This window comes from Sciurus carolinensis, chromosome 6 (assembly GCF_902686445.1).
Source record: "Sciurus carolinensis chromosome 6, mSciCar1.2, whole genome shotgun sequence".
Taxonomy (NCBI): Eukaryota; Metazoa; Chordata; class Mammalia; order Rodentia; family Sciuridae; genus Sciurus; species Sciurus carolinensis.
Genome location: NC_062218.1, coordinates 111,575,046 through 111,594,704, shown reverse-complemented (window position 1 = coordinate 111,594,704; position 19,659 = coordinate 111,575,046). Strand labels below are relative to the sequence as shown.

The following is a 19,659-nucleotide window of genomic DNA, read 5'->3' as shown; positions in this document are numbered from 1 at the left end:
TAGAGAGAGACTAAATATGGAACTCTGTCCAAATGATCATGAAACAGATCAAGTACCAGTTCCAGGAACAGATTTTATATTTAGATAAGAAAATGGAATTTATAATTCTTATTTCACTATTAAATCTTTAACATTCATTCCTAAATTAGATATGGGTCATTCATTTTAAAGAATATTACATTTCATGATAAATTTCATAAATCACAAATGATCTTAAGAAATCATATTAATACATCCTTATCCTCATTACTCATATTTATGTCACCTATGCAGAAAGAAAGAAAGATTTAAAAAAGTATAAGACTATCAAGAGTCTACTTAAAAAACAAACATATGGTAGTGATGGTGGAGAAGATAATTTTAGATTTGTTATAATATACACATACAATACACCCCATTTTCTAAGGAGAAAATTCTTGTAAAACGTTATGTATGTGTTACTTTTTACTTATGTAGAAACATTTTTAGTTCCATGTTCAACACAATTACCATTTTAAAATATTTTATAATCCTTTAAAACAGAGGTTTCTACCCACTGGCAGGCCTCATGACTATGGGGGATTCCTTAACTCTATGCATTTTGGCTGGCCAAAGGATTATTAGGGAGAAACTTGTATTTTCTGTCCAAGGCCCTGGGTTCAATTCTTAGCACCAAAACAATAGCAGCAATAACAACAAACACATTTTATTTCCCAATCTGCTATGCATACCCCAAGTGTCTTATGTATGGCATATAAGATAGAATGTCTTTGCACGTCTATTCCTGTGTGTGTGTATGTGTGTGTGTGTGTGTGTGTGTGTGTGTGAGAGAGAGAGAGAGAGAGAGAGAGAAGGAAGGAGAGGGAGGGAGGGAGAGAAAGAGTGGGGGATGGAGGGAAACAGAGAGTTAAGGAAGCTGTTTGTTTTCTACTTCCTAGTTACCCTTTCCCACTGATTGGAAAACAACAACAAATGAAGGCTTCCATTTTTGTCATAAGAATTAGGGATAAAAATAAAACCATAAAATATGTAGATATTTTTATTTATATGATCTTGTGATAACAAAAGCCTCTCTAAGCATTTATCAAAGGTTAAGAATCACAAGGAAAAATACCTAGAAAATTTATGGCATTTTCTAAATAACTGTATGTCAATATTATGATGAACAAACTTACAATGCGACTGACAAACTGGAGAAAACCAATTCAGTTTAAGGTTTATGTTTACAATACATAAAATGTTCTTAAAAATGGTTAAATAGAAAACACCAGAAAAGCGGTAAAGAACATTATGTCAACACCAATCCCTGATTGTAAGCCAAAGATCCCAACTGTTTAAGTGAATTACTAGGATTACATGGAAAAGCTAAAAGAACCACCAGATGCAGAAAGGGCAAGAGTAGTTTCAGAGGGTCCTAGTAGCAGAAAAAACTGTGTAATCTTTTCTGAATGTTGCTTCTGGAAATAAATAGCACCTTGGAAATAGACTGAGGTAGACAGTGATGGACAGCAAGTTTGGTGGGAAGTGTTCTCAGGAGATACATCTCTGAGGAAGGAAGGAAGGAAGGCAGGATTGGATAGAGGGAGAAGCAGATGCATGATGAGAACGCAGATGAAACCTCAGTTGCTCTTATAGGGTGCTTATGCTGGAATGGCCCTTTAGAGTGATCCTAAATTGTATTTACCGTCAACCAGTCAATGGCCTTGGGTTACCCCCAGGCAGGCAGTTCCTTTGTGAGACATAAGAAGCTAATAGTTTCAACAAAAATTTTGAACTTTTCTTTATAACACTTGAAATTCAAAATGCTTCAGAGAGCCAGATTGGTTCATTTGGTCATGTGCTCACAATTTGGCTGGGGCAGGCAAGTACAAAGAGGTAATTCTCCATCCTACTGAAAAAAACAGTAAAAGCAACAAATAAATAAATAAATAAATAATTGCACTTTCTTACCAAATCAAGACAGAATACAAGTCAGCCTTCCACAATACAGTAAAGGTCTACAATAAGCATCAACAGGCAATTCAGAAATAAAGGTATGTAAATGAATAATAAACTTTTTATTTTTATTTTTTGAGACAAGTTCTTACTGTTTCCCAGGTTGGCCTCAAACTCCTGGACTCAAGCAATCTTCCCATCTCAGCTTTTTGAATAGCTGTGACTACAGGTGTACCACTGAGCTTTGCTAATAAACTTTTAAAAGTATATGTTCACTAGCAAAGGTCTGAAAATGAAACTTTCTTTGGATAATAAAATCTAAAAGGACAACCCAATTGTGGCACACACATGTATAATTACAGTCACTGGGGAAGCTGAGGCAGGAGGATTAAGTTTGAAGTCAGGTTCCTCAACTTAGTGACAATGTGTCTCCAAATAAAAAAATAAAAAGGACTGGAATGTATTTAACTCACTGGTAAAATGCCCCTAGTGACATGGCTCCCTGGTTGCCAACCCACGCAGCCAGTTCAATCAACCCTGCCAAGAAGTGGCATCCGAATAATTGGTAGAGCAGCAGAGCAACAACCTGGGTAGGCTGGAGTGTAGGCCTGAGGCACAGTGGGCCAGCACTGCAGTTGAGCCAAGGTACACCAAACTGTCATGCAGGCATGGCTTGGCCCAGCCCAGTGCATACACCTGCTTCTTGCACTGCTTCAGCTGCAGATATTCAACCTAGTATGTGGGATTCACTGATTTCAACCTCCAGCTAACCAAGAAGCTGGGAGAAAACAGAAGGCAAACTTAAATAGGATTCAGGGCTAACACTGTTTGTATTTTTCTAAACACTAATTAGCATACTTTTGGACCAATAGCATTGGTATTTTTGTCAAACCCTGATTAGTATACATTTGGACAAATAACACTGACCCATGTGCTATATAAACCCCTAGGATAGCACATTCAGATGCAACCCCTCTTGGGTTCCTTCCTGCCCTATGAGAATTCTGTTTCTATGCACACATGAATAAATCCTACTCTCACACTCATTCATCCAGGTCTGTGGAATCCATCTTTTGAATTCATTAGATAAGAACAGAGGAGAAAGAATAAATTGATGGTGAGTTGCTGGGGTTTGCTGTAATACTGGAGGGCATGACCTGAGTGTTAAGAGATATAACACATTTCTTGGCTTCAAAAGCTTGCAGCTAGTGCAGACCCCACCTGCCAGCAGAAGCAGAGAAACTCCAGTTTCACTGGGTTCAATCTCTAGTACCTAAAAAAAAAAAACCAAAACAACAACAACAACAACAAATTGATGAAAAAGCAAGAAAGGTCTTACTCAATTCTATGAGGTTAGAAGACCGGTACTTCAAAAACAGTGCCGATAGGATAAGCTGATGTAATTTTTCTGAAAATCCATTTTGTAACATATGCCAAGTTTCAGTTCATACATACCCTGCAATTTCACCTCTAGGAATTCATTCTAAGGAAAAATCAATTGAGAAGAGAGACATAAGAATGAGGCATGGTGGTATATTTCCATTCAAGCACTGGGGAGACTGAGAGAAAAGGATTTCTTGAGTTCAGGAGTTTGAAACCAGCTGGGCAACAGAGTAAGATTCCTCAAAATAAATAAATAAATAAAATTATATTTTTATATGTACCTACAGAGATACACAATGCATTGCTTGATTTTATTTATAAGGAAAGAAATGTTTAAAAATGTGATATATTCAGTAAAACTATAATTTTAAATGATGCAATATTATGAAGCCATTATAATCATTAGCTTTATATATGAAAAGATGTTATTGATGTTTTAAAAATTACAAAACATATAATAATTTCATAATAGCAGGACCAAAAGTTAAATGTTATTTTGAGGTGACAGCATTTTTTTTCCTGACTTCTACATTAAACATGTATTACTTTTATAATTAGAAAAATATTATAAATAAATATCTAATTACTTATAGATATGAAATTTTTTATAAAGATTCTAGAATTTTTTTTCAGACACTGGTTGCAAAAGGTGGACTTTTAATTAAAACCTGTTAATATAAAAAAAAAAAACTTTTTATGAGTAATCAGAAGAGCTAATACTCAGGGAGCTACTCAAATTTTTATTTAAGGGTTTTTTGTTTTTGTTTTTGTTTTGTTTTGGTACGTGGCATTGGGAATTGAACCCAGGGACTGATACGTGCCAGGCAAGCAGCTCTACCACTGAGCTATACCACCAATCTGTTAGCCAAGTGTTAAATAAAAACAATTATTTGAACTGTGAAAACCTGTCTTTACCTGTTTAATCATCAGTATGTTTGTTTTTTTTTTTTTTAACTGGAATATTGAACCTAATAGTTTTGGCCCACATTTAAAGGAAGATTAAATTACTTGGAAAAGGTCCAGAAGAAAGTAATAAAAATAATTATGTACTTAGAAATTGGGCTCCATAATGACATGCAAGAGGAAATGATTAATAAAATAAAATTGAAAATTACCCTACATTTTATGGGTTATCATAATCTCTGAAGAATAAGAAGAAATTTTTAACTGTTTTAAGAATAATTTAGGTTAGCCATTAGGAAGAATGTCACATTCTTTAAGTATCTGAGTGATCATTACATATCCAATGCTATGGGTGTAAAAACATGTAACCATTAGACTATTACAAGGGAAAAAATTCTCTTCTTAAAAATAAAGAGTCAAAAGTAGAACAACTAATTTTTTTTTTTTTTTTTTTTTTTGGATACTAGGCATTGAACCTAGGGGCACTCTACCACTGAGCTACTTAAAAGTTTTGTCTTAGCACTATTTCTTTTGTGAATTAAATATTTAATGTTTTAAATATTTATTTAATGTTATAAACAGTAGGTCTTACCATGTGTCAGACACTAAACTTTGAGGATAATAATCATGTAATCTTATAACTCTACAAGGCCCCTACTGCTGTTATCCTCCATTTTATAGATGTGGGAACTGAGGCACAGAAATCACACTAGCCCACAGTCACATAACTAGTAAATAGTGGAGCTGAGATTTAAATCTAGTCTGGTGGTTGTGTTCAAGTTTGTACTCAAGAGCTACTATGTAAAAGTATTTACTTCATATATTAATATTTGATAAATTGTGAACTCTAAAATTTCTCAACGTTCACAGCCTATAGTTAGAAGTACAAAAATAAATCAGTACAGAAGGAAAATAACTTTCCAAATACAGACCGTAAGTTGGAAGAGATTTCCTTGACTAGCTCTATGACAAATCATGTGTAGGTGGAAATGGGGAATGAGGAAAGAAACTAGGTTTATTTTAAAAGCATTTTCATGAACTTACAATTTGGATAAGCAATACATAAAAAATTTAAATTAAAAACAAACTCAGGTTGTCTTTTATAAAGACGTAATTAGAAACATGAGTTTAAATATTGTGTAGTGAAAAAAGCATAGTAAGGTTTTAATTAATGATTGATACCACCACTGACTTTAAAATCTGTGATTTTTAATTAAAGAAGAAAGTAATTGGGACAGGTAAGAAAACAAGTTTCTCCAAGGAACTTTTTTCCATGATAGATGATCACTTAATGTCTCAAGGGAAATACCACTGACTTAATTCATGATGAATGTCAGTTAGTAAAAATGTAAATGGTTACTAGCTAGGCTCTGTGGCAGGAGAATCTCAGTGACTTCGGAGGCTGAAGCAGGAAAGTCCTAAGTTTCAGGCCTGCCCCAGAAATTTAGCAAGGTCCTCAGTAACTTAGCAAGACCTTGTCTTAAAATGGAAAATAAAAAGGCCTGGGGATATAGATCAGTGGTAAAGCGTCCCTGTGTCCAATCCCCAGTACCTAAATAAATGCAAAACCATAACCTGGCAGAATGGCAGCACTGTACACTGCATGTCTTAACATACTGCTTTAATAAACAAACCAAAAAATGCACACCAGATTGGACAAAGCAGGGGGGGGGGTAGGGGATGGGAATGGGAAAGATAGAATGAACTGGACATAACTTTCCTATGTTCATATATGAAGATATGAACAGTGTAATTCCACATCTAAACAATCACAAAAATGGGAAGTTATACTCCATGTATGTATGATATGTCAAAATACATTCTACTGTCATGTATAACTAAAAAGAATTAAAAATACTGATTTTAAACAAAAAGTTCTACCTGGTTTTGAACCTTACATGTTCTAATGCTACAGATATGAGAAACTGTAGATCTAACTTAATTTACATCTTTACGATATTTTATCAGTGAAATAAGAGTCTTAGAATAACAACAACCTAAGTCCTGTCTAGTACTAAAATCTAAGTATATTCAGTACACAGTATTAAATTCATCAATACATACACTGTCTAAAGCTGATCTTTTGGTAAAAGAGAAAAATAAATGGGGTCCTCCACCACAATACTGACAATGAGTTTGTTCTCATGATGGTTAGTTTTTAAATTGGCATCTGATAACCAAATGAGTGCTAATCATTAAGTAAAGAAGACCTCCTAACAGTGTTTCTACAAGTTTCTTGAGTATATTTTAATTAGTTCTTCTGGTCCTGTCTTTCCACCCTCTCCCATTCTATTGACTTATATATGTTACTAAATTCAATATGTCTTCAACTCTCATCTTTTTATGCTTCTTGGCCCAATATAACACTGCTGATTCTACTTCCACATGCCTTTATATGGTTTTCTTATTTTTTTTCCTTTGGTCCCAGAAATTGATCACAGGGGTACTTTACCGCTGAGCTATATTCCCATGCCTTTTTATTTAGACAGGTTCTTGCTAAGTTGCTGAGGCTGGCCTCAAGTTTGCAATCCTCCTGCCACAATCTCCAGAGCTACTGGGATTACAGGCATGCCCCACCATACCCAGTGGTTTCCTCATCTTTCAGGCTACTCCTTTTATCTGTCCTTTGTAGGTCTTAAGTCATGAAATGTTGGAATTACATTTTTACTTAGCCAAGGTTTTCATCCTACAAATAGGGGTGATCCTCGATTTTCTTCATAGTGTTATAAGAATTAAGTAAGATTATGAATCTACAGTTTTGCTCAGTATCCAGGACATAAATTCTCTGCAAATGTTAGCTATTATTATCATCTTATGACTAGATTACTAAAATTGTGTCATGCCTTATCTTGCTTAGTCTTCCTCCTCCACTCTTCTGTATACAATTTAACTAGAGAGAGTTTCAGTAAAAGTAAATCTGAACATGTACCCCTCTGTCTCCCTTGAAACCCATTAATAGTTTTATGGGGTTTTTAGAATAAATCTTGCCCTGTAATCCCTATGCTTTAACCAAAGTGACTTCGAGATCCTTATATGCCATATTCACTCCATGAGGGCTTTTATCCACAGTATTTCCCTTGTTTGAAACCTCCTGCAAGTTACAGTTTGGTGCTAAGTGTCCTTCAGATCAATGCCAAAAAGTGGTTCCGCCAAAAGACATTGCCAACTGAGTTCCTGTCACTCATCCCAAATGTGTTCCTTTCACCTTCTCTTTCATTTCAGAAAAGAGCAACACTATTCTTCCCTTGAAATCTTTCACACTCCACATCCATCCCCAAATTCTAGTCTCCCCAGAATTCAACCACTCAGTGCCCTTCCCACTGGACGTTCTATAGTATAAGCCATACCATCACTTTCTGGATTGTTGCAATACCTCTTAACAAATCTTGCTTCTTTCCTTGCCACTTACTCTCTTGCCTATTTGCAACATGGCCGTTAGATCCTTTAAATACAATCATGTGTCACTTACCAACAGAGATTCAATAGGAGAAATACATTGTTAGGTTATTTTGTCACATGCAATCACCAAAGTATAATTACCAAAACCTAGATGGTTTATCTATTACACACCTACACTATGTGGTACAGCCTTTTGCTCCTAGGCTAAAAACCTGTACAGCATTATCAGTGTACTAAATACTTAAGGCAATTGTTAATACAATGGTGTCTGTTTACATAAACATATGTAAATACAGAAAAACTAAAGTGAAAATATTAGGAATTTTTTCTGGTTCCATTATGATCTTGTGGGAATATCTTCCTAAAATGTCATTATCCAGCACAAAACTGTCAGTTCATTTCATTTCTCTACTGAAAATCTTGGACTTGCCATCTGCTCTGGACTGAATTGGGTCACCTAAACATATTGAAGCCATACATTTCCAGATAGGTACTGTTGGGGGCAGCCATTTTAAAGAGGTGACTAAAGTTGAATGAAGTTATAAGAGTGGAGCCCTGATCCAATGGAACTAGTGCCCTTATGAGAAAGGGAAGAGGCACCAGAGTCCATTAGGTAAGGATACCCTGAGAAGGCTGTTTACAAACCAGAGAACTAACCTGAAGCCAGCCATGGTGGGACCCCAATCTTGGACTTTTCAGCCTCAAGACTTGTGAGAAAATAAATTTCCCTTGTGTAAGCTACTCAGTCTCTGGTCTTTTGTCAGGGAAACCTGAGTTCACTAAAACATTATTTCACTCAGAGAAAGTCAAAGTATATCCAATAGCCAAAAAGGTCCTACACATCTTAGTCTATCATGTTCCACATCCCCAAACTTTGACATAATTGCCTTTGATTCTTCCCATTTTTTAAAGCAGCTCCTGTCAGGCTGGCCTACATGCAATTCCATGAACATTTCAGACATATTCCCACCTTTGGGACTTTACTCTTCCTTTGCTTGGGAACAATCCTTCCCAAATATTTATATCATTAACATCCTTACTCAAATGTCACCTTCTCAATGAAACCATCCTATTTAAAATTTTACCACTCTCTATCTCACACATATCCCATTTTCTTTTCCTTAGAACTCATTCCTCTGATACAGGTTTTTTTTTTTTTTTTTTTTTTTTTTTTTTTTTTTTAATATATTTACCTTATGTTTTCTCTCACTGGAATGAGCTCCAGGAGAAGGGACTGTTTGTTTTGCTTACCTCCAAATCCCTCAAACACAGAACAGCTCATAGTAGGCACTCAACTTTTGTTCAGCTTAATTAATGTTGAATTCCAACAGCCAGCAATTAGCTTTAGAGCTGAATGCTACCATACAGACCAACTAGGGTAACAATTACCCTAGTAGAAAACTGCACTGCTAAAAGGACACTGATCTTCTGCCTCTTCTGGGATGGGCTTTAGAAGCCTGTCACCACAATCCAAGAGCTCTTCTTTTCTATTTCCCTCTTTAAAATACAGACAATAAAATGATCTGATAAGTTATCAAGGTCAAATAAGATCATGACCATGACAATGTTTTGCAAATTACCTGGCTGCTTTTATTCGCAGTATTTTCAGTTTTGCAAAGTCTGAGACTAATGAGGATCATGCTTCAAGGGTCCAACGAGATGGGTATTACTCCCCATAACTAAAATCTAAAAATCCATAAGTGTAGTAATAATATAATAAAAAGGCAAGCAATCAGAGGAAGCCTCTTTTGCCATTCACTGTTTTTACTTGGGGTTTGGGTAGAACTATATTGGTTTTGTTGATTCCAAAGCTAAAAGAAGTTGGAAAATAGTTATTTTCCCCTATTTTTTACATAAGAAAAAAAAATTGAGGATTCCAGAGCATAAGAGTACCATATTGTTTGTTAAAACCGAGTAATTCTTTACTACCCAAACCATGAAAGTCCCACTGTTAATTACTGCAGTCACCCCGGTATTGAGAACTAAGTGCCTATCATTTAAATTAAGAATCGTCTTTAAACAATATTACAACTAAGCTCCTTTCTCACCTTCAAATATCAGTCTTTAAAATAAAAGTGTAGTTGGAAGTTTGGACACACCCGCTGCATCACGACTGGAATTAATCTCTGATAATGCAAATCTCACTGCCTGGTTGCCTGGTTGTCAGGCTAAGAGGCCGCAAGGAGGGAAGCTGTCTTTCCTCAGGCTCAGGGCCCAAGTGAGAGCAGGGAGCAGCGGGCGGTCAAAGCCCCGAGCAGGCCTCGCCAGGGACGCACTGGCTAGTGCCTCCGGAAGCGCCCGCGGGCCCCACAGGAAAGTCCCCAGCATCACCGCGGGAACCGCGCCGGCGGGCAGCGGCAGCAGCAGCAGCCGGGCCTCGGGTACCATGCGCCTGAGGGGAAGCGGCTCAGTAGCCCTGCAGCATCTCGCGAGATTTCGCTAGCCTAGCCCAAGTACTGCGAGCTCAGAATTAAAAGAAAAAAAAAAAAAAAAAAGGAAAAAGAAAAACGAGAAGAATCCCTGAAGCCGTCGCTGTGGTGGCAGCTGCCGAGGTAGCATCCGCGACCAACGTTCCGGGGCCCGCACGCCGTCCGTGGCCTCTGGCCTGAGTTGCCGGCCCGCTGACGCGCAGCTCTGGGGCGGGGAGAGGGAGGCGGCCGGGGGGCCCGCTCCTCTTCCTCGCCGAGCGCGGCGGGGGAGGGTGGAGAGGTGGGAGGAGGGCGACGGAAGAGGAGGTAGCGGCGCGGAGATCTTCCCGGCCACCGCGGTGAGGCGGCGTGTAGCTCCGCCTGCCCCGTTGTCGCGCTGCTAGCGCTGCCGGAGGCCGACGCCGAGAGGCCAAAAGCCACCCTCACGAGGGCGGCTCTCGCGTGGGGTCGCGCGGGAACCCGGGAGGGCCGCGGCGCTGAGGGAGCGTCTGCCGCGCGCCACTGCGGGACCGCGGGTGGGCGGGCTGAGGGGCGGAGGAGCCTCGGGCCCCGCCTCCCGCGTGCTGCAGCCGGAGCCGCCGCTGCGGCCCCGCCGAGCCTTTAAACAGCGGACCGCCCAGCGCCCCAGCACTCGCGCCTGGCTCGGGTGCTGGCGGCTGACGTTCCCGCCCGGGCGAGTGGCTGGCTGGGAGAGCAGCTTCCTCGCCTTACCTTGCAGCCGCAGCCACTGCGGGTCAGGGTCGCGGAGGCGCGCAACAGCCCGCGACATTCGCCAGACTCTTCAGGTCCGCCGAGGGTCGGGCGGCGATGGAGCCGGGGCCCACGGCGCCCTCCTCCGGCGCCCCGAGGCTGGCGGGGGTCGGGGAGACGCCGCTGGCCGCGGCCGTGGTGGACTTGCCGGGCACAGCGGTGCCCTCGGTGCCGGAGGATGCTGCGGCTGCGAGCCGGGGCGGCGGCGGGGTCCGCGGTGAGGGCGCTGCCGCGGCCGGGGACGGGCTGGGGAGACCCCTGGGGCCCACCCCGAGCCAGAGCCGCTTCCAGGTGGACCTAGTTTCCGAGAACGCTGGGCGGGCCGCGGCGGCGGCCGCGGCCGCAGCAGCCGCAGCCGCAGCGGCTGGAGCTGGGGCAGGGGGCAAGGAGACCCCAGCGGACGGGAAAGCCAGCGGTGAGAGCGGGCCGGCTAAGGGCAGCGAGGAAGCCAAGGGCCGCTTCCGCGTGAACTTCGTGGACCCGGCTGCCTCCTCGTCTGCGGACGACAGCCTGTCGGATGCGGCGGGGGTCGGAGGCGATGGGCCCAACGTGAGCTTCCAGAACGGCGGGGACACAGTGCTGAGCGAGGGCAGCAGTCTGCACTCGGGTGGCGGTAGTGGGCACCACCAGCACTACTACTATGATACCCACACCAACACCTACTACCTGCGCACCTTCGGCCACAACACCATGGACGCTGTGCCCAGGATCGACCACTACCGGCACACAGCCGCGCAGTTGGGCGAGAAGCTGCTCCGGCCCAGCCTGGCAGAGCTCCACGACGAGCTGGAAAAGGTGAGCTCTCCCCACCTCCCATCCTCTGGTGCGTGCTGACCGCAGGATGTGGCCACTGACTCTCCTGGGTGAGGTGGCGGGAATGGACCGCCTGGCCCTCTGGCATCTCTGGATTCAGCTGTCAAGGGTGGAATTGCAGTGGAATGTAACTTAATCTCTTAAAAGTTTGCAGCGGGTTAGGCTGGTTACGTGATACTGGAGAGGCTGCATTTAACAGCCTTCCCCGTCCAGTTACACCGTGTACACTGTCTTTCTCACCCACGCTGGACAATTACCACCTCTCCGAGTTTACAGTTGTGTTTGTAGGCCCTGAGAAGGGAGTGTGCAGGAGGTTTAGGTGAGGATTTCTCTGGGGAGAGGGCGGAGAGCACCTACCATCTGTCCTTTTAGATTGCAGTGTAAGGCTTATGTACACCCATTAGAGATCCCTTGAGTTGGTGGTGTTTGAAGGAAAATCTTAATAGGTTGTGTTTGTGGTCTATGAATTATTAAGCTCAAAATTTTGCAATCTTGAATGTTCAAAGGATTATAGGAATCTTGAATCTTGGGATATGACATTCCTGATAATGGCGCAAATTAATTTTTTTGTTAACCTTTTGGGAGAGGGCTTTATCAGAAAAAATTGGCAAACGAACGAGTCATTAAAGAAAAAAAAAAGGAGAGGGGACAGGAGAATTGATTTTCTCTAGAGAATGTTCAGAAAGACCGTCTAGAGTTTTTGCACAAGCAGTCATACTTTATAAAGCAAAAACCATGCCCTTACACTTGTTGGTGACTTCAGTAATTATATTTTTTAAGAGCCCATTAGACATTTGTTCAGGGTTCACATTATTTTGAAATAACATTGATGCTTTTGAGACTAGGTTAATGTTTAACTTTTTTATGGGTGGGAATTACTTGAAGTCTGCTTTACAAGTGTATAATGACTGCATTGATGGAATTTGGTTTGGGCAGAGTTGATACCACATAGATTGAAATGATCATAGTGTGGAAAACTTTAAATCTATTAAGTATGTGATTTCTTTTTGGATTTTATTATTTGATTGCATATGTTCATTTTATACAAGACTGTACTTGTCCTAAAGTTAAAGTAATATTCAGTTTGACATAATTGCATAGGTCCCATCTCTGACAGCTTATTGATTATTTAAAAGCCTGACATCATTTAGCTTTAGATAATACTACTTCTGTTGTTCCATTGTGGTATTTTGTCATATCAAAAGCAAAACAATTTCTTAACACTTCTTTCATTTTAACTTCTGGCGTTTCAGATATTTTTTCAGCACTTCACATCTGTGTTAATGAAAGTAGATATGGGGGTTGGTAATTTTCCTTTTCTTGGAGCATTTTTGCTATTGAAAATGTAATACAATTATGTTTCAGATTTATTTCACTAAATGCAAGTAGTTTAGTAATCAGACCCATCTTATTTAAACTGTAAGTTATAGGAAGACTTTAAAATTGGAAGTTTTTTTTTTTAATTTTTTCCTAGTTTTTTTTTTTTTTTTTTTTTTTCTGTCATCTTCTGGGCAGGGGATTTGAACCGCGGTCCTTCGGTCTTTCGGCATGCTAGGCGAGCGCTCTCCAAAAGAAGCCATTTCTTCAGCTCCGGAAGTTTTTTTTTTTTTTTTTTTTTTTTTTTTCATTTAAAATTCTGTCAGTAACAAAGCATTTCAGATTCTTCAAGAATTTAGATTTATTTTGAGATTGTATTTGCATTTTTGTTTTTGGTGTTTTTATTCAATTTAGAGCATCTAAAAAACAGAGCATTTGTATTGGTATTGTTAGCTGTATGATAGTTTAAGAAGTCATCCAACCCCTCAGCCTCTGCTTTCTCAACTAGGGAAAAGGTGCAATGAAAATAGAGGGCCATGTTCAGCACCTGAAAATAATGGCTAGTGCAGTTATTGTTCTCTTATATTGTCCCTTCAGAAAGGGCAAAATTTAAACTCTAAGACATCAATTTTATATTATCTTAATTCCTACATTTTTAGATGAATATGTATATTCATATCATATAGCTAGACGTAGATTTTTTTTTTTCTTTTCTTGGAGACAGATTGGAACTGGTCTTGAACTTTGTAATTCTCCTGCTCAGCCTTCCAAGTCATTGGGATGAATATATTATCTAAAATGTTAGAGTTTGCTTTATGCAACAGGTGGTGTAATGAATTCTTTAGTTTTCTTTCTTTCCTTTTTTGGTACCAGGGATTGAATCCATAGGTGCTTAACCACTGAGCACATCCCATCTCTTTTTTGGTTTGAGACAGGGTCTTGCTAAGTTGCTTAGGACTTCACTAAGTTGCTGAAGCTGGTTTTGAACTTTAGATCCTTCTGATTCAGCCTCCAGATCCACTGGAATTAACAGACATGAGTCATCCTGCCTGGCTAATGTTTTAGTTTTTTTTACCTTCTTTTGCATATGCTAGGCAAGCATTCTACCACTAGCTACATCCTCAGTCCTCACTTAGATTCTTTCTGGACGCTGGAAGAGTTTGGTTGGGCAAACTAATAAACACATATTAAAAATAAGTTGCTTAGAATTTTAGCATATGGGTTAAAGAAATAGATGTGATGTTAAGTAGTACAAATATGGCTGAACACCATTGTTGAAGGAGGGGCAGGCAAGGGAGTGGTGATAAAATGGGTTGTCTAGATTCCCAAAAGTTGTTCCAACAACTAGATTGACTTCTAACTCTGTAAAACGTTCTCTAATGTTTCTATTCCTTAGCAAGTTAAAATATTGAGAATTTCTGTAACATTTAATTCTAGCATTTGATTGTTAATACTCTTCTTTGGTCACTAAATGCTTTAGTTTCTATCATGGATCTAACTCTGCTAGGAACTATGGAAGAAGGCAAAGGTAAGTGCTCCAAAAACTTGTTAGGAAAAAGATTTATATTGTCTTTCACTTGAATTTCTTTTGTTACTCAGCACTGATCTTTTAAAAGTACTTTGCCTAAATGTTCAGCTGTAGGAACAAATATCCTTGGTGTATCTTACTGTGTTAGGCAGCCATCGTAGGACAAGATTCATGAGGTCTCTATTTTATCAAATATTTTGTGGGAGAAGGGATGTCTTAGATGTTGTCTACATGGCTATGATATCATGGGATGAAGGATAATGCAGTGATTAGCAAAACAAATAGGGCTTCTGCCTAGACAGACATTAACCAAGTAGTTGAACAAATAACATAGTTACAAACTTATTTTTTTCAGTACTATGAAAGAACAGTAAACTTTGCTAGTGAAGATATAGTAGAACCTAATTTCAGTTGGGTTTTGGGAAGGTATAAGTGTGACATTGGTGCTGGAACCTGAATGAACCTGATGATAGGGTGAAAAGACTAGACAAACAGCATATGTAAAGATAGTGAGGTAAAAAATTGTGATATGTTCAAAGACCTAACAAAAAGCTAGTGTAATTATAAATGTAATGGGAAGCTATGAAGGATTATGTGTGAGGGAGCACCATGATCCACTTTGCTGGCTGCTGGGAGTAGAGTGGATTGGTAAGGGAAAAATGAAAGCAGGGAGAGTCAAAACTGTCACAGAGGACTCATTGAGAGATAATAAGAGTTGTTGACAGAACCAATTGGATGTGACTGAATTGAATGCAGGAGAGAGAGAAACTGACTCCCAGGTTTTTTGAACTTGAGTAACTGAATAGGTAGTGGTACTGTTGCCTGAGGTAGGAAAGATGGGAGGAGGAATAATAGATTTGGAGTGATGGAGAGAAGGAATTGTTTGAATAGACTGTAGGACATTCTTATTCTAAAGAGTCATTGGGAGGAGGACAAAAAAAATTATGTACATATAGGTGTCTATATAGAGTGTGTGTGTGTGTGTGTATGTATATAGATTTAACAGTCATAGACAAAAGTGTTTAGGGAAAATGGGTAGGAAAGAGAATAGGGACTGGATATTCAGAACACTTAAAGGTGTGATATTGAGTTGCCAGACTTGTGACAAATAGCTGTCTGGAGATTGAAACCAGGGGCACTTAACCACTGAGCCACATCCCGGCCCTTTTTAAAAAAAAAAAAAAAAAAAAAAAAAAAAAAAAAAAAATTATTTTGAGACAGTGCCTTACTAAGTTGCTTAGGGCCCTCTTAAGTTGCTGAGGCTGATCTCGAACTTGCTACCCTCCTCCTGCCTCACTTCTCCAGCTACTGAGATTATAGGGATGCACTACCATGCCTAGAGAGAAGAGAGTTTTAAAGAAGGTAGAAATTCTTCAAAACTGCAAAAAGTAAAACCAAAGTAGCGATTTCTGCTTCTATAGGAAGAAATAAAAAAGTGGGGAGTAACAGTGAAGTATTTGATGAACGACTTTAACATGTGTGATTATCAAGCATGGAAGAGTGGAGTGATGAACATCCATACTAGCTCTTACTAGATTTAAAGTGCTCTACCACTGAACTATACCCCAACCCTAAAGCATTATTAAAGCTTTCTTTTATTTAAAGGTTGCACTGCTTTTGCATTTGTTCTTAGGCCTAGACTTGGGAATCTTTTGCTAATGTTATATCGAGTCATTGTACATGGCCTGTTTTTGCCTTTCTCATTAATAAAGGGGAAAGGTAAAGAAGGCAACTGTATTATTTTTAATGTTTCTTTGAGGTTGTTGGTGTTTTTCATTTAATTACTTATGACACATTTTGCTTATGATAAAGTAAGTGGTCTCATGGAAACTGAAGATGTTGCTTAATAGCCACTCATTAAAAGTAGTAGAGCTGGATTTCACTCTTGAGTTTTCTGACTCTAAGGCAAAAAGAGTATGTCTCCAGATTCTTCTTTCTTATTTTCCTACTACCCAGACTTGCTGTAAGTCTGGCAGGGATGTTGAGGTGGAGATGTCACCAACACCCCTTCACCTCCACACCCTGAGTTGAATGATTACATAACAGAAATAAGGAATACCTAGGGTGATGTAATTGATACTGCAACTAACTCTTTAACTGGAATCTGAGCTTTTGCCTCATTTATTTCCATATGGAGAATAGGCACTTAAAAGATTTGTTCCCTGAAGGGATCAGGGTTGGCCTTTCTTAACACTAAACAATTGTGGTAACACCTTCTCTGGGTGGGTGGTGTTGATTCTGGAGAAGAAATTCTACACCCTACTAATTACTTCAGGATATGGCTTGATTCCTTGAAGGTCACCCTAGAGGAATAAGAATATGTCACATATGGGGAGGTGTCTAGGAGTAGTTTCCAGACTTAGTAAAGCTGGGACCCTTATAAGAAATATTTGTGTGGGGCAAAGTCAGATTTGTCTTGTTTTACAGTTTTGTTACAGGCTGCTAAATCCATGCCAGTGGCCACTGAAGTCTGTCTTAACACAAACCAGATACATTCCCTAAATACATACCAACTGACTGCTTGGGTAGAAGGAAAAATAAATTTGGGGGTATGGGGCTCAGTGGTAGAGTGCTTGCCTGGCATGTGTGAGGCCCATCTATGGTTCAAGCCTCAGCACTGCATATAAATAATCAATTTTTTAAAAATTGGGAATATAAAATATGGCAAAAATATCTTTATGCTTCTAATCATAATCGATGTCTTCGTTATATGTACTTGCGTTCCAGTCCTATGAGACTGGAACTTAAAGCACCAAAATTGAATTTCTTGGTTTTTATAGATTAAGTGTCTTTGCTTTCAGTGATTCTTAATTATGTTTCATATGTGTGTTTGGGAAGTCCATAGTACTAATCAAGTTGGTTCCATGCTGAATTGAGATGAATGTGAATTCTCTTATTCATCAAATCCTTCCTGATCATCAACAGCAGCACTGTTAGAAGTTGGGGGATATAGCAGTGAACAAAACAAAGTCATGGGGCTTTCATTCTAGTTGTAGGAGACAATAAACAAATAGATCAGATGTAGTACTGTGAAGAAATTAAAGCAGGATAAAGAAAAAGATGGCTAGGATAGAAATGACTGTGATGGTGGTGTTTTAGAGTAGTTGAGGAAGGCCTCTTTGACATGGGAGCAGATACTAGAAGGGAGTGAGAGATCATCCCATGTGTTTTAGTCAACTTTTTCATCATTTTGACCAAAAGACCTGACAAGAACAATTTTAGAGGAGGGAAAGTTTATTTGGGGCTCAGGGTTTCAGAAATGTCAGTTTATAGATGACCAGGACCTTTACTCTGAGCCCAAGGCAAGGTAGAACATCATGGCAGAAGGATGTGGCAGAGGAAGGCAGCTTAGGACATGGCAATCAGGAAGCACAATAGCACTCAGCTCAACACACTCAATAATATGAGCCCCAAAGGCATAGCCCTGGTGACCCATCTCCTCCAGCCACACCCTACCTTCCTACAGTTACCACCAGTTAACCCATTCAAGTAGTTTAATACATTGATTGTTAAGACTCATAACTTGATCATTTTACCTCTGACTGTTCTTGTATAGTCTTACCTATGAACTTTTGGGAAGGTGACTACTGTCTAAACCACAACATCATGCAAAAATCAGGAAGACCATTCAAGACACGGGAGTATACACTAAGACACTGAGATGGGAATATGTTTGTGTTAAAGGTCATCAAAACTGAAGTGATGAGACAGGTGATGGGAGAGTAGTGAGGACTTAGTAGTGTAGAACTTTGTAATACATGATAAAAATGTAGAATTTTGTCCCTATGATAGAAGAAGTACATCATTGTTTTCTTTGTGTTGATTTCAAATTTGAGATACTCTAATATAGACAGGCAATAGACAAGTAATAACTATTAGAGATCTGGTTTTAACTTTTAGATAACTATATCCTGAATTGAATTGTTACTAATTATTAAATATGTGCCATGTTCAGAAGCTCTCTCTAGGCTAGGCACAACCTTGCAAACCAGGTATTTTACAAATAGACAAACCCAGATTAGAAGCAATTTAACTGAAGTTTCATAGCACGTAAGTGGCAGACATAGGATATTAGGGAAGGTGAGGTATTAAGGAAAACATGTATTTTTTTAAAAAGTGGCCTATTAAAATCCCTTATAGAAGTCAGACTTACAAGTAATAATTGTTGAGTTTAACTCCTGATGAACTCATTTGAAATTATTGTGTATTGATACATGTGTCATACACAGCTTAATGGTTACAGGCATAAACATTTCAGCTTTACTGTTTTAGAAATCAAGTTTTATAATAAATTATTCTCGATTTCATAGGAAGAATTTCTTTGGAAATTAAAATATCAATTTGATTTTCTTTAGTCCACAGTTTTAGTCTCAGAATTTTAGTTTAAATTAAAAATATCACAAAGATTGTATGCTTAAAGCATTTGCAAAGATGTGTCTTAAAGGGGAAATGTACTTAAAATGTGTAAATTAGCCTTTTGTCACTGTGACAAAACAGCTGAGGAAACAAAGGAGGAGAGTTATTTTGGCTCCTGGTTTCAGAGATTTTAATCCATGGTCAACTGACGCCATTACTTTGCATGTGAGGTGATGTAGAATAGCATGGCAGAAAGGCATAGTATAGGAAACCACATGTAATGTAGCTAGGGAGTGGGGGTGGGAAGTGGCCAGGGACAAGATATAGTTCCCAAAGGCACACCCCCAAGATCCCACCTCCCTTATTTTCCATCACTTCCCAATAGTGTATTCATCTGTGAATCTGTCAGTGAATAATCCATTGATGAGGTTAGAGAAGTTAACACTCTTTGTATCCTAATTCCTTCCCCAAAAGCCCACTTCTGAACATTGCTGCACTGGGGACCAAGTCTGTAACACATGAAACTTTGGGGGACATTCTGAATCCAGACCATAAGAAGATGATTATTGTTTTTTTATTATGGAGAGAAAAATAATAGAGCGAGTTTGGAAAATAGAGAAAATAACATCAAACCCTTAACATTTTAGCATTTTTATGTATATTTGTTTTTGTGGATTGAGGGATAAATCTCAGGGCCTTATGGATACAAGCACTGAACCACTGAACTACATCCCCAGCTCCTTTGTGTAAATTTTTAAACTATAATTTTATATCCCACTTTTCCCATCAAGCACTAAATATGCACTCAGTAGTAAATAAGTAATGAAAGTTTTGTATATCACCTATAGTAATCTTCTCTTTAGGTGA

General features: G+C 39.3%; 1 protein-coding gene and 1 long non-coding RNA gene across 4 annotated transcripts in view; one reads left to right on the top strand and one right to left on the bottom strand.

Moving 5' to 3' along the window:
* Positions 1-10,063, bottom strand: part of LOC124987539 (uncharacterized) — a 101,136-nt gene extending 91,073 nt beyond the window's left edge. Inside the window, exon 1 of the long non-coding RNA XR_007109203.1 lies at positions 9,648-10,063. This is a non-coding gene — a long non-coding RNA (uncharacterized LOC124987539). The remainder of the gene's footprint in view (positions 1-9,647) is intronic.
* A 634-nt stretch (positions 10,064-10,697) lies between these two features.
* Positions 10,698-19,659, top strand: part of Slc12a2 (solute carrier family 12 member 2) — a 99,780-nt gene continuing 90,818 nt past the window's right edge. For all 3 annotated transcript variants that reach the window (XM_047556818.1, XM_047556817.1, XM_047556819.1), the window contains exon 1: positions 10,698-11,573. In XM_047556818.1, the coding sequence (XP_047412774.1) occupies positions 10,836-11,573 (738 nt within the window). In that variant the 5' untranslated portion in view covers positions 10,698-10,835. The remainder of the gene's footprint in view (positions 11,574-19,659) is intronic.